The sequence below is a fragment of the Sus scrofa genome, chromosome 1, assembly GCF_054392235.1.
Source record: "Sus scrofa isolate SSC_HxYL_T2T_F1_AM1 chromosome 1, Sscrofa_HxYL_maternal_Yorkshire_Landrace_v2.0, whole genome shotgun sequence".
Lineage (NCBI taxonomy): Eukaryota > Metazoa > Chordata > Mammalia > Artiodactyla > Suidae > Sus > Sus scrofa.
In genome coordinates this window covers 266,408,035-266,423,406 of record NC_139383.1, presented here as the reverse complement: position 1 = coordinate 266,423,406, position 15,372 = coordinate 266,408,035, and the positions used below count along the sequence as shown (strand labels likewise).

At 50.0% G+C, this 15,372-nt stretch overlaps 1 protein-coding gene and 1 long non-coding RNA gene across 2 annotated transcripts in view; one reads left to right on the top strand and one right to left on the bottom strand.

Annotated features, from left to right (window-relative positions):
- TNC (tenascin C) overlaps window positions 1-15,372 on the top strand; it is a 96,971-nt gene that overhangs the window by 76,280 nt on the left and 5,319 nt on the right. Inside the window, 8 exon segments of the mRNA NM_214230.2 lie at window positions 382-525; window positions 3,037-3,156; window positions 4,910-5,053; window positions 5,832-5,962; window positions 9,130-9,262; window positions 11,648-11,799; window positions 12,561-12,657; window positions 13,459-13,620. Coding sequence (NP_999395.2) covers window positions 382-525; window positions 3,037-3,156; window positions 4,910-5,053; window positions 5,832-5,962; window positions 9,130-9,262; window positions 11,648-11,799; window positions 12,561-12,657; window positions 13,459-13,620 — 1,083 coding nt within the window.
- Window positions 445-15,372, bottom strand: part of LOC146407169 (uncharacterized) — a 190,738-nt gene continuing 175,810 nt past the window's right edge. Inside the window, exon 8 of the long non-coding RNA XR_014825993.1 lies at window positions 445-570. This is a non-coding gene — a long non-coding RNA (uncharacterized LOC146407169). The remainder of the gene's footprint in view (window positions 571-15,372) is intronic.

Sequence of the window (15,372 nt, the reverse complement as noted above, 5' to 3'; positions counted from 1 at the left end):
AAGCTAGGACAATGGGTTAGACACATCGGATATACATTACATCATGAGCGTCCCATATTCTTTGTGGGAAAAAAATAGATCCATCAACTCCGCACAATATGCCAGCTCTCTACTGAATGGAAATTTGCCATTTTTAGCACATTGTGACCTCATGTTTTTCCCTCCCCTGGCTTGGGTTTTGGCATATGCATGGATGGAAAAAACATCATACAAAACCTCCTCTCTAATGCCAGAGGGTAGGATTGCATGAAAAGAAGTCAAGAAAATGGTATTGGATGAAGATGGAGTTTCACTGCCAAGTCCGATCCACTGCTCTTGGGGCGATGGTGCCTAGGGTTCAGGGCGGCGCAGCATCCCCATCCCGCTTTCCCTGTCTTCCAGGTGCCCCCTCAGTGGTAACTGTGGACGGGACTAAGACTCAGACCAGGCTGCTGAGACTCTTACCTGGAGTGGAGTACCTGGTCAGCGTCATCGCCGTGAAGGGCTTTGAGGAAAGCGAGCCTGTCTCCGGGACGCTCACCACGGGTGAGTGTTTTCTCACCTTCGGCATCTCTGCTTACGATTCAGTAGCTGCAAAGAAAAAAAAAAAAAGATTTAATTTAGGAAATTCCGGCAGAAAGTGGGCGGGGTTTGGAGCATTTCTGGTCCATCCACAGCCTCTTATGAGCCAGGTAACCTTGACTGCGTCCTCAACCTCCCTGGGCTGCCATTTCCCACGGTATTATGGGAAAAGAGCACAAGCTGGGGAGTCATACTGATGACCGGTGGAAGTTCCAGGCCTGCCACTTCAAGACACATGAGCGGTCGGTTAATTTCCAGAGGCTCTAGGTTCCTTCTCCATGAAATGGGTACAATTCTGCTTCCTTGGCAGGATGCGGTAAGAGTGACATGAAACTATGTATAGCATCTATAAATATAAATGGCTATAGAGCTAAGCCGCCTCTTTCCTCCCCTGATAGTGCCAGGACCACGGAGAGCATCCTTCCCAGCAGGTGCTTCTCACAGACATTCGAGGTGACAGCTATGAGGCAACTAACTCTTGATTTGGCAGCTACTGTATTTCAGTCCCTGTGACTAAACCCTCCCCCATGTACTCCCCATAGCTATCATCCAACCCATTTTACAGAGCAAACCACTGAGACCTGAGGAAATGAAATGTCTTAGCCAGGTCATAAATGCTGGAAGCAAATGTGAACATCGGTCAGTCTAACTCCAAAAGCAGTGTTCTTCTAAAATAAAGGATGATTTTCCTATTATAACCTGATTTGTAGAGCACACTCTAAAGAGGAAGAAATAATGAACTGCACTGAAGGAGAATGAAGTAGAAAATTTCTCTCAGGCAGCCATGTCTCTAAACAATTTATCCTTTGATATATGAGCAATTATCCACCCTAATCCATTAAGAGATTCAAAGAATGGGTCTCATAGGAAATTTTTAAAATATCCTAATAGTCTAAAAGAGTTGCTAACATGCAATTAAAACCTCCCATCTGAACCCAAAGTCCTGCCCACCCTGCCACACAGACTCTTGTTTCCCCCTAGAAATCTTTCTTTCTTTTCTTTTTCTTTCCTTTTTTTTTTGGTCTTTTCATGGCCATACTCATGACATATGGAGGTCCCCAGGCTAGGGGTCCCAGGAGCTCCTCCCCTAGAAATCTTTCATTCATGGGTTCTCCAGAGCAACAGACTGAAAATGCTGGATGTGGAATTCCCATTGCGGCTCAGCGGAAACGAATCCCACTAGGAACCATAAGGTTGAGGGTTCGATCCTTGGCCTCACTCAGTGGGTTAAGGATCCAGCACTGCCGTGAGCTGTGGTGTAGGTCAAAGACTTAGCTCAGATCTGGCGTTGCTGTGGCTCTGGCGTAGGCCAGCAGCAACAGTTCCGATTCGACCCCTAGCCTGGGAACCTCCATATGCCATGGGTGCGGCCCTAAAAGGACAAAAGACTGAAGAAAAAAAAAAAGAAAGAAAACGTTGGATGTGTTTCTTCTGAAAGCCCCATTGCTCTCATGAGTTAAAGGAGATTCTGTACATGCAAGATGAAACAGGAAGGACCTCAGAATGGATGGTGTGGCACCCCAAATTGCTCTGCCACCTCCTGGCTCTCAGACCAGACATTTCAGCTCTTGGGGCTCTGGCGCCTCATCTGTCAAATGAGCTGATGATGGCTGCCCCCCCACACACTCCCCCGCCGCCGCCCCAGGGCTATGGTCCTGGAGTAACTGAGTCATAAATGTGAACCAAAGCGGCGACGAGTCATATTTAGGTTGGTTTCTAAGAAGAGGAGGCTGGGTCATAGCAGTGGTCAGTTAAAAGGGCCAAGGCCTTGTGCATATCCACCCCTTCTCAGTACGAGCCATCTGGAAATCATATCAAAGACTCCAAAGAGCCTTAACAGTCATATTACTAACAGCTGCAATTACTGAGTGCTGCCCCTCGCACATTTCACACACGTTGTCTAGCCTGGTCCATCCTCACAGCAGCCACCCTGTGACAATTGAACAGAGTGAGGTCTGGAGAAAGAAAATGACTCATGAGCACACAGACTCCCGACACGGAAGCCAAGGCAGAGCCTGGGGCCACTGGCCCCCGGAGCCTGGCTCCTGTTATCCAGAGGCCACCTAACCAGAGGCATTGCTCAGAGCCAGAGAAGCTGCGTGTGTGAGTCCTTCCCCTGGGAAAAGGGATGTGAACTATAAATATAAGTCCTTGTCACGTGTTCAGCCTTTTCTAATTCATACAGCACCTTTCCACCTATATTATCATATGCAAATCAAGGTAATGCTGAATTATTACTCCCATTTTACAGGTAGGGAAATAGAGACCCAAGGTGACCTGGCCAGCAAAGAAAGAGGTCACGACTCAAACCCAGGTCATTCCTGTTCCAAGGTCAGGACTCTGCTCTTTTCATGCTACTGAAACTGTGTCCCACCCCAGGAGTCCAGGAGCAGTGTAGACAGCAGCGTGGCTGCGGTCTGATGTCCTTCCCCAAGACGGCCTATCTCTCCAACACATCCCCATCTTTCCTTGCAGCTCTGGATGGCCCATCTGGCCTGGTGACAGCCAACATCACCGACTCGGAAGCCTTGGCCATGTGGCAGCCGGCCATCGCCCCTGTGGATCATTATGTCATCTCCTACACAGGGGACAGAGGTAAGGCTGTGTCCAAGGCCCTCCCCAGTCTGAGGAGGGTCTGTCCTGCTATAAACTCTTCGCATTCTCCCTTCTTCGTGCCACACTTGGTACCCAGTGGCAAAAATGCCGAGGTATGTGGCAGAGTTCAGCAATGTCCTTGTGGCTCCCCACTGCCACCTCAGTATAGACTCACAGGGCTGGGACCAGGGCTGGGAGGGTGGCTGTGGAGAAGCCTATGCAGGTGGTGACAAGGGAGGCCAGCAGGTCATTTGAAGCGAAGCAGAGGGTGTAGCCAGGCTGGACACGGTCCCCAGCCTGATCCTCCTCTCCTGCTGGTCTCTGCCATCAGAGGGAGTCACCCTCTCCAGGCAGCAGCTCCCATTCCTTCCAAAGAAGGAGCCTGACTCTGAAATCTGAAACAGCCCACTTCAGGTGGCTCTGGGGAGCCTGGGTTTCCCGGCTGCCACAGAGGAAGCCAGTTAGAGCAAATCTGATCCAGAAATCAGAAATTATTCTCCTTGTCCTTGCAACCATCTGTGCTAATGTACTCAGCTGGCACATTGGACATGTGGCGGGGGATGGAGGGGTGGGGTGGGGGCGGGCACCAGCAAGTCATGGCCACCAGGACACAAAATTAAATATAAATGGGAGAGATTCCTTTTCAATGAATGAATCCATACTTTTGTTATGAGCTGGACTAGAAAAAAATCATTGTTGTTTTAATCTCCAAGTATATATGTTTCACAGTTTATGGCTCAGGATTGTTGTACTTTCAGTGACGGTGTGGGAGGGCACCAGAGTCTGTGCTGGGGGCTCCGGAAATCTTCATTCGGCCCTGGTAACCCTGTTCCAGGGAGGACAGAGCAAAGATGAGGTGGGGCTAGAGGGCTGCCTGGGTTCATTCCTTCTACTTTCTAATGTTCAAATATTCCCTGTGAGCAAACGCTGTCAAGTCAGGGAAGATGACGCTGTCCAACCTAAAATAAATCAGAGTGTAGTTCACAGGAATCATGGAAACAGGGGGTGCAGGCCTGGAAAATTCTCTAGTTTAGAGGTATGTGGGGGGGCGGTCATGGATGACAGGTAGGATGACGAGGTTGTCCTACTTTGCCTGAGATGTTCCCACTTTGGCATTACAAGTCCCCTGTCTGGGAAACCTCTTGGTCCTTGGCAAGCCTGGATGGTTGGTCACCTGTGATTAGAAAGAAAATACAGCCACCTGGGCCCCATGGTTTGGGGTCCACCATCAGACCCAACCCAGTGAGACTGAGAGGCAGTCATCAGGCTCCTCTGGCGTGTCTGTGCCACCTGATTTTTGTCGTCCCTCAGCCTAATGAGTTGACATTTGGCAAATTATAAAAGGATGTGTGAGTAAGTGAAAAAAAGGGGGGGGGGAGGGCAAGCAATGGAACCCATTCAATCTAAACAGCTGGGGCTTGGAGGTGTTAGGGCAACTCCCCTCTGGCTGGTTCCGGGGCTTCGGCTGCAACACTGTCCCAGCGGCACCACCGTATGCCAAAGTCTCCCAACCCCCGTCCTTCTGATTTGATGCCTGGAAAAATCCAGTCTCCATAGGATAAATCCTTTGTACGTGAAGCGAGGGCTCCATGAGAGGGAGAAAGGCACATGAGTCATCTCAGAAATCAAACCTGCTTTCTGCAGCGTTACTCAAAGTTTCTGTGTTGAAGAAGGTGTGTGCACTGCTGGCCAAGTCCGTGGATGGCCCAGACAGGGAGCGGGGACTGCCACGGTGTGCATGTTCCCTGTTTAGTGCCAGAAATTACCCGCACGGTGTCCGGGAACACGGTGGAGTACGCGCTGACCAACCTGGAGCCTGCCACCGAATACACGCTGAGGATCTTTGCAGAGAAAGGGCCCCAGAAGAGCTCAACCATCACCACCAAGTTCACGACAGGTACGGAGATATGGGGAGCTGGGAGACGCCCACCCACAGCCTCTATCTTTAACAGCATCCCTCTACAACTCTGGTTTCTCAAGTGGGATCCTTGCCACGCGCTGACATCAGCATCAGCTAAAGTCCCCGGTGCTCACTCAGTCCCGACCTTCGGAAGCCCAGCATTTCCTTTTCAACTGAAATGACCTTGCTCTCTCTACGGACTAGGAAATGATTTTAAGAGGAGGGCTTTTTAAGTGGAAAACCAGTCCCCACTGGCCCTAAACCCCGTATTTAATGATCCATGTTCTAGACGGGGAAATATTTCTAAGAGAAAGATTTTAAAATGGTTTTCCTAGTTTTCCTACATGGCTGCTGGGTTTTTATACATTAAGACCTTTTACAAACTGCAACAAGCAGAGAAGGGGAGGCCCTGTCCTCTGAGCTGGGTGAGCACCAACACCAGCATTCCTCTGTCCTCCTCTTCAGAAACGGTGGGGGTGCGGGGTGCCATTATGCTCACAGTTGGGTTCTTCTCCCCAAATCCAACCAAAGCCAATGGAGATCACACTGGGCTCAGGAAAAGGTGGCCCTTAGGATGATATGAACCACAGCGAGGCTGTGTCCTCTGAAGGTCATAGGAGTCAACCTCTTCTTTCACAGACCGGAAGCTTTCGCCCAAGGTCGTACAGGTCAATGCTGGGGGAAAGACTTGAACCCATGCCTTCTGGTACCCAGTGGGAGACTTTTGTCCTACACATGCTCACTCATTTGCTATCACATGTCTTATCTTCTCCAGATCTCGATTCTCCAAGAGACCTGACTGCTACAGAGGTTCAGTCGGAAACAGCCCTTCTCACCTGGAGACCTCCCCGGGCATCCGTCACTGGTTATCTACTGGTGTATGAATCTGTTGACGGTACACTCAAGGTATTTTGAAGAACCTAAACAACCTGCCCCCAACTGCTAGTTAAAACATTTACATGATCCTCAAAGTAGGGAAGAACTCTCAGGATGCTGTTTCTCCCACCCCAGTGCAACGGGGGAGCTGGGGAAAAAAAATCAGTAGGAATTGGACTCCGTGCCAGTCCTTCAGCCTCCCCGTCCCATTTTAACCAGACTCCAGTGCTGATAGCCAGCCAAGGTCAAGCACCCCTGCTCACAAGCCTTGAGGACCTTTGAGGAGCTGGGTTCTTTGTCCTTTAATGTTTTATTGAGCCAAGGCCAAAAGCTTCTCGTGCGTTTTGCTGTTTATATATGATAGCGCAGATGGCACTTTCCATTATATACTGAACTAAGTGTCACCGTGTTCTTATGACATCAACTGCTTACAGCAGTCAATGTTTATATTCTCTACCCGTGATTGTTTTCTTTCACTTTTTAACTGGAAATAACTTTATATTGTCACACCAGTGAAAGAAATTTTCTAACCTTTACCTTCTAAACTTGTTACTGAATTTTTATAATTTTGGTCATCATCTTTTACATTTCCAAGATCATTCACTTATTTTCTGCACATTGATCTTTGTTTGCATTCTGTGTATCTTCTCTTTATCTCTAAGAAGCTATGTTCCTGACAGTTTATTCTACAACCTGCATAGTGTTCCCTCTGAGGTCCCGTTCCTGGTTTGCTGTTGTTTGGTTTGGTTTGGTGTAGGTCTCTTTCTTGTACTGGGGCCAAAAATGAAATCGCTGCTGGGGAGGCCTAACTGCACAGAGAGGTCTTGTCAACTATGGCGCTCACTGCAAATACACAGCACTTTTGGTGGGGGCCCCCAAACATCAGCCTCTTCTCTCAAGCTCATCAGTCTCCTTGGAGGATCCTCCGCCTCCTTGAAACCAGCCTGCCAGGAGCCAAGCTAGAGAAGGAGCTTCCACAGTGTACAAACCTTCACTTCTCTAGTTTCCAGGGCAGCACCCAAGCCTCCCGTGTAGCTGGGCCTGATAGATTTGAATCCAGAGTCTCCTCTGGCTGAGCCTCTCCAGAGAAGAACGCTCAACCTTCCATCTGGGCAGGGAAGGACAGTCAACAGACTGTTGGAGATGGAGAGACTCGGGATCTGTTTATTATACAACGTTTTAAACAAACCTTTATTCAGCCATGCCCCACCCTGGCCTTCAAAGGAGTCTTGTTTTTGTATACATTCCATTCCTGAACTTGCTGGGCTCTGTAGCATTCATCAACCAGCTTCCAACGGGCTTTACCCGTGAGTTAGCTCCCAGCCCCTCTCCACTCTGCTGCCTCCTTTGTCACACCACCACCCCACCCTTTCCATCCATCAAAGCTGTGGCGACATCACGTGCCTGTCACGGTCTCCTCTGCCATCCCCTCATCCTTGTGGGTCTGCACTCTACATCCTTTTCACTCTCATTCTCGTGGCTCCCAGAAACAAGTAGAAATGAGCTGGCTTGTTCAAATGCCATGGTTAACCAGAAATGGACCATCATGGCCCTACTGGGAGTCGGTCTAACCGTGAACTAACTCACCATGAGAAGGGAGGCAAGTCCTTCACCTCCTCTGGGTGTCAGTGTTTGCATCTGTAAAATGAGTGCACTGGACTCACTGGTCTCTGAGGGCCCTTCCTGGTCAGGCATTCTAGGGTTCCCTGGCATTCTAGGCATTCTAGGGTTCACTGTTTACCTGAAGTCAGGAGTCTCATTTCCACCTACCTTAATTGCTTAGGAAGCGACTTTACACAGCAGCTGAGAAAGCCGATAGGTAATTGTATCCCCAAGTAATTCAAGGAGCCCAGCTTTGTATCTGATCCTTCCCAAGGACCACACCTGGGGGCCACACAAGGTCACTGGGTCACTGGTATCAAATGGGCATTCCTGGGTATACTTCTCTGAATATCCAATCCCCAGCTTTATCTGTGTCACTCAAGAAAATCAGCCTAGTAGAGGAGGAAAGAATCCTGATAGGATGTTAGGAGACAGGAAATGCAGGGCCATCCTCTGCCACCAACAAATTATGGAGCGAGGGCGACCTCTCCACTTCCTGAAACTATACTCCCCCCACCCCACTGGAAAAGTCAGGACAACTTCACCCTTCCAGTTGTGAGCATGCCAGAGAACCTTCTGGAGGCTCCACACTGACTCATTACGACCTAAACCCAGTCAGCTGTGCTTGCAGGTTGTAGAGAGCACTGTTGTGTTTGGCTGGCTAGGAATCGAGGTTGAATCCCAATCCCTGACACCGAGGTCCTCTGCGAAAAGGCAATCTCACAGGCAATGGAATCTAGAAAGAGGGTTTGAAAAGAGAGAGGGTCTCTTGCAAAACTGAAACCAATCACCTCCTCTGGACGGTAGCACAGTGACCAATCACAAGCTGCAGGAGTAGTCAGCATAGGTCTTGCAGCTGCTATACACATCTGCCTCTCCTGGGTGGCTCCGTCCTAGAACAGAGGCAGCCAGGTCAGCAGCTGCCATCATCAGGCCGTGGCCTCCCGAGCTGCTGCAGTTAAGAGATCCCCAAAGTGACCATGTATCTGAAACATCTGGGGAGTCTCCACTTCTGGCTCCTATGATCCAGTTGTTCTGGATGGAGCCCGGGCATTGTTTTATCTTAAAGCTTCCCAGGGGGATGTGAAGAAGAGCCATTTAGGGACCACAGACCTAAAGGATCCCAAAGTCTACATCCTTGCCCTTTGTCTAGGTCTTTGCCAAAATCTAAGTCTTTGCCCTTCTCTACCAGATGAAGCTGAGTTCCTGCCATTCACTTTTTCAAAAAACTTTGAGCAACCTCCATTCCTTACTGATGATAAACTTCAAATTTCAGAGCTTGGCATTTAAGGCCCCTTGTAATCTGGTCTTTGCCCACCTCTTCCACTGCTCCCCTAACTGGAGTATGTTGGAGGTAGGTCCTTGCCTCCATATTACCTGAATTTGCTCTGCCCCTCTGGCCCCGGGAGCCCTGCTCTGGCTGCACTCTCACCATCTCTGACGTCCCGAAAGGGAGCACAGAGCCTGGCACGGAGTGGGACTCAGTGGGTTTCTGCTGAATGAAGAGATAAATGGATGGTGAATAAATGAATGCATCCTCTGTACACTGAAGATTTAAGTAGCTAAGAGCTATTATGTTTTTCTTCTGCCCTTAGGAAGTCGTTGTGGGTCCAGAGACCACCTCTTACAGCCTGTCAGGGCTGAGCCCATCCACCCACTACACAGCCAGGATCCAGGCACTGAATGGGCCCCTGAGGAGCAAGATGTCCCAGACCGTCTTCACCACAAGTAAGGGACTACGGGAGCCGGCATCCCGGCCTTGAGATCAAACCATGAGACTGGGAGTTCGCATTGTGGCTCAGTGGGTTAAGAACCCAATTTCTATCCATGAGGATTCGGGTACAATCCCTGGCCTTGCTCAGTGAGTTAAGGATCTGGCATTGCTGTGGCTGTGGGATAGGCTGGCAGCTGCAGCTCCCATTCAACCCCTAGCCTGGGAACTTCCACATGCCACAGGTGAGGCCCTAAAACACAAAAAAACAAAACCAAAAACAAAACAAAAAAACACAACCCAAAAACAAAAACAAAAAAATGTTGTGAGACTGAAAGTTTCAACCTTCTGCTTCTTCTCTGACAGCTTCTTTAAATTTTTCCATCAAATTTCTGGAATCAATTCCCTGCTATTCACTGAAAGCTGGAGGAATGTGGGTACAGGAGGTTACAGGCCTCATGGTGAAAGGGAAGGAGGGCCATCTGGATTCAGGCCCTGCTTCACAAGGACCTTGTGAGAATCTTTGGACCGTATCTGACTCCTAGCTCAGTGGGTAGCCATTGTCAGGGCTCATCATAAGCTCCGTGTCTCTTTCTTTCTCCTTCAGCACATCAGCACATACAAAGCTTGCTCATATTCAAAACCACAAACTGGGGAGTTCCCGTCATGGCTCAGTGGTTAACGAATCCGACTAGGAACCGTGAGGTTGTGGGTTTGATCCCTGGCCTTGCTCAGTGGGTTAAGGATTGGGTGTTGCTGTGAGCTGCAGTGTAGGTCGCAGATGCGGCTCGGATCCCACGTTACTATGGCTCTGGCATAGCCTGGCGGCTACAGCTCCAATTGGACCCCTAGCCTAGAAACCTCCATATGCAGGAGCGGCCCTAGAAAAGGCAAAAAGACAACAACAACAAAAAACACAAACTGTCCTCCCACAGAGCTGGTAGTACAGTGGGCCAGGGTTATCAAGTCCGGTTTTCTGGTGGGAAACAGAGGCTCCCAGAGACTAAATGACCTGCTCAGGGTTATAATGGAAATCTGATTCAGATCTGGGCTCAGGTGTCCCAGGACCAGGCGACCACCCCCGCACCCACCACTGGATGTCCTCTGCAGATGGTGAACTTGCGAGTCATTCCACTGGTGGAAGAGAGGAAGCATCCTTTTCTGAGGAAGGGAGGAGTGGGCTTTGGAGAGCCCCAAACCTGGGATGTACAGAGGACATCCCGGCGCTGCCTCCTGCCTTTCACACTGCACTCTAGTCACTGTGCACACACCTGCTGAGGGAGGTGCAGACGCCAAAGCTCCTCTTTGCTAAATCTGATGCCAGGTGCTAGGAGCACAAAAACCTGAGTGCGCCCTAAAGTGCTCTCAGATGAAGGCTGTGAAACAGATAAGAAAACAGCTAATGATACAACCTCAGGTAAAGGTAAAGTACAGTGAGGAGGTCAGATCAGAAAAAAGACCTGCTACGACCATCAGTTCCCCAGCCCACCTGCTGCACCCAGCCGCAAGATCATCCACTGCTATCATGTTTTTAATTTTCTGCACCATATTATTGCACGAGGAAATTCCCAGGCACTGCGTTCTGTGTTAGCCCTCCCAGATCCCCAAGCTCAGAGCAGTCACGTGACTTCTCCAGTGTCCTCAGGCAATCAAGTGGCAGGTTCAGGACTAGACCCCTTGCCTTTGCTTCAGAATCCTCTGAAGAGACTGAGATGCATCCAGCCTAACAGAGTGCCCTGACCCACAGTGAGCCACCCACTGGGTGCTAGAGACCCACCTCCCTGGCCAGGACCTGGGTGTTCCTCAGGGGCTGCCTGGCTGCTCCAGGTAGCTCCTGGTCAGCCTGATCACAGCCCTTACACAGCCCACCTCTCCTGCCACTGATATCATTGATGGCTTCCCTCAGTATAAAAGATCGAAATGGGTCCCCGAGATCCATGACCTCTAAGCTTCACTGCAACCCCACAAAATAGCTCTTTTTTCATCCTGCACGTGAGAGAACAGAGCCTCAGAGAGGCTGAGTTGCTTGCCCAAAGGCATCTAGCCAACAAGCACCCGAGCTGCAATTTGAAAGTTCCTACCCCTGAGTTCTCGTCATGGCGCAGTGGAAACGAATCCAACTAGGAACCCTGAGGTTGCAGGTTCGATCCCTGGCCTTGGTCAGTAGTTTAAGGATCCGGTGTTGCCATGAGCTGTGGTGCAGGTCACAGATGCGGCTGGGATCTGGCACTGCTGTGCCTGTGGTGTAGGCCAGCAGCTGTAGCTCCTATTAGACCCCTAGCCTGGGAACCTCCAGACCGCGGGTGCAGCCCTAAAAAGCAAAAACAATAACAAAAAAATGAAAAGAAAGTTCCTACCCCAGTCTTGCTCTGACAGAGCCCCTCTTTCTTCTGGTCTGGCAGTCGGACTCCTGTACCCATTCCCCAGGGACTGCTCCCAAGCAATGCTGAATGGAGACACGACCTCTGGCCTCTACACCATTTACGTGAACAACGACAAAGCCCAGAAGCTGGAAGTCTTCTGTGACATGACCTCTGACGGCGGTGGATGGATCGTGAGTATCACGGAGCCAGACGCCAGAGCTCTCAGGCAGGGTCATGGAGCCAGAGGAGAGGCGGGGTCCTCCCGTGCCCTCTGCCCTCTGCCACTAAGGTGCATGAGGACATGCAGGGCAGTGCCTGTCACGTGGAGACACTCAGGAACGGTCTCTTAAACCAAGTAAGGGGAAAGAAGCTGAGGATAAAAAACAGGTCCCCTCCTTTCATATAATTTACCTCCTTTGATCCTCAAACAGCTCTGTGGTCTATAAACGACGGTGGCCACCGAGCCCATTACCTTCATTAATTAACAAGGGCCACCTACCAGGCACACTGCACTAAGAGCATCACAGGAATTATTTCATCACTATTACCATGTGAGCCGGGTAGTACTTTTTTAATTATTAAACTTTATTTTTTAGAATAGTTTTAGACCGACGGCACAGTTGAGCAGAGTTCACCGAGTTCCCATATCACCCATGTCCCCACACGCATGGCTCCCCCCACTGTCAACACCCACATGCGTGCAGGGCATTTGTCACCTGGGATGAGCCTGTGCTGACACATCACAATCCCCCAAAGCTGGGTGGCAGGCTTGCTCATCTCTGTTTTCAGGTGACAGCTCTTGAGACTCATGCCCTGAGTCACACGGCAAGTTGGTGAGGACAGGGGGGAGGCAGGTGCTTTTCTCACAGAAGATGCTTCTTCCTCTCAGAAAGCTGTCTTCTCTTCCCTTCCATAGCTTAAGCACACCCAGATTCATTGGTTATGTTTATAGGTGTTCCTGAGACGCAAAAACGGACGCGAGGATTTCTATCGAAACTGGAAGGCCTACGCTGCTGGATTTGGGGACCTAAAAGAAGAATTCTGGCTTGGTAACACAGCTTGCCTGTTTGAGTCCCCAGTGCCCATGTCTGCTCTCCTTGTTATCTGTCCTAACCCACAGCAAAATGTGGGAGAGAGATGGATTAGGAGGAAACTCTGGTGGTAAACAGAGAATATCACATTCTCAATGGAAAAGACCTTAAATTCTCCAGATCAAAGGAGAGCTAACAGCCAGGCCTTAAGAATAAGCCTAGCCTCGAGTCAATCACCGGTCCATTTATACAATTATCCTCACTCATATCACTCACTACTTTGGTCCTACGCTAAGTCCTTTGTCGACAAAAGCTCTAAGCCTCTAGCACCCCCCCAGGGTGCCAAATTCCCATTGTGCACAAGGGAACACGCAGCCATGGGAATCCAGCCAATAAAGAGATGAGCTGCAATTTGAAATCTCCCAGGCCAACACCACGGTGCCACCATCCAGCCCTCCGCGCAGCTCACACTTTCCAACAACCTGTCTGTGCATTTGGGCCAGGGCAGGTCCGTCCCTGTCACCCACCGCCTTTCACTTGCAAGGGGCTTTAGAGTTTAAAAGGAATGCGCTCCACCTTATCTCCTTTGACCTTCCTAATACAAGAGGAGGCTGAGGAGGCGGGAGGGCAAAGAGGTTAATAACTCAATTTTCCCTGAGGCTCAGAAACTGCATAGGTCTTGCCTGGTGCTGCAGCAGCAAGGAGCAGACCAAGCTGCAAAGTTTTTTAGAACACACCCAGCTGCTGCTCCCACGGGGTGAGCAGAAATGAAGCTTTGGTTGCTGCACTAATTTGGCAACCCTCACCTGTCATCCACAGGACTGGATGCGCTGAGCAAAATCACAGCCCAAGGGCAGTACGAGCTCCGGGTGGACCTGCGGGACCACGGGGAGACAGCCTATGCCGTCTATGACAGATTCAGCGTGGGAGACGCCCGGACTCGCTACAAGCTGAAGGTGGAGGGGTACAGCGGGACAGCAGGTAGGAACAGCCGTTTGCAGAGCCCCGGAACCCCAAAACCTTCCCGTGTTGTCAGCTAACTCCTCCCCTTATCATTCCTTCCTTTATGAGTCCATCCATTTATCAACAAATATTTCTGAATCCCTACTAGGTGCTACCGCAGCAGAACTACAACTGAACAAAGTTGGGTAGATATTTTGGTCACAGAAACATAGAGCAGGTTGGGAATTAAGACAATGAGGACGGATATTTTTCTTAACTAGGTTAAATACCAGTTTTAGACTGAGAGAAAAGCCATCTTTTGGGAGCCTTAATGCTCATTTACTTTGGTAATTCTCAACTTACTACATACATAGGACCTACGGATCTTTTTTTTTTTTTTTTTTGGCTTTTTGGCTTATTGGCTTTTTAGGGCTGCACCCCCGGCATATGGAGGTTCCCAGGCTAGGGGTCTAATTGGAGCTGTAGCCGCCGGCCTACACCAGAGCCACAGCAATGCGGGATCCAAGCCAGATCCGAGCCACATCCACGACCTACACCACAGCTCACGGCAACGCCAGATCCTCAACCCACTGAGAGAGGCCAGGGTTCGAACACGCATCCTCATGGATGCTGAGTCAGGTTTGTTAACCACTGAGCCACAACGGGAAATCTTCATGGATCCTATTAATGGGCTGACCCAGCATGTCTGGGATGCGATCAAGATGCTGCATTTCTTGCAAGTTCCCTTGTGATGTCACTGTTGGTGGCGTTGCTGGTCTGTGGCCTGCATTTGAGCAAAGGATAATCACCCCCACACATCCTCGGCCTACCACCCTTATGACCAGAAGCTCACCCCCTCTCAAGCAGTCCTTCACCCCTTGTCTGGTACATGACCTAGTTTGGGTTTAAAGATTTATTTGACTTTGAAATGGCCTTTGTGTGGGTTTCTGGCTCCACATTAAAGGAGAAATAAACAAGGAAACAACATGCATTCAGACCCATGAGGTAAGCAGCCTCTTCTGCAGACATTGCACATGTATTACCCTCTTTGAATTCTCATCAAAACAAACAACAACCAAAAAAACATTCCAGGAAGACACTGCTGTTATGCAAATGAGGAAGGCTCAGAGAGTTCCATGATTTGCCCAAGATGTAACAGCTGGTGGAAGGTGGCCCCAGGGTGCAAGTCTGCCTGCAGATGTGTGTTCTTAGGAACAAGGGGGATCAGGTGTAAGAGTGTGGCCACCCCGTGCCAGCCCTGCCCACGTTGGGGGCGCTTCCAGTTACATTTATGAAGACAGAAGAGGCCAATGCTCTTCTTCCTGTTCCCAACCTCTCAGCCCTGAAAGACCACATCCCTACTGGGAAAAGTCTCCAGATAAAGATTTGCCAAAAGCCTAAGGACAGACTGAGGGCTTTAGAGATCAGTCTGGCAGTGATGAACAGAGCGATCTAGGGGTGAAAATTGTTCTCATTCCTGTGTCCCTCAAAGAATTCTGACATTTTGCTACCTGGCAATAAATACCTCTTTTGTTGAGATGGCTTCAGGCAAGAGGGATGTTGTCACAGGGCCAGCAAAGGCACCAGTAGCAGGAATGTGGCCCCCGCCCATCTCTCTCTGAATTTCCGGACAGAAAATGAGCCACACCAGGCCCTTCCCTGAGCTCTCCTCTGAGGCTGCGCCCTCGCCAGCCCTCCACGGGAGAGCATCCTGTATCATCAACAACTAGCGGGCATCCTCACGCTCTAGGTGGCTTCGTCAGGTAGAGGCACCCCCGTCCTTGGGACAAC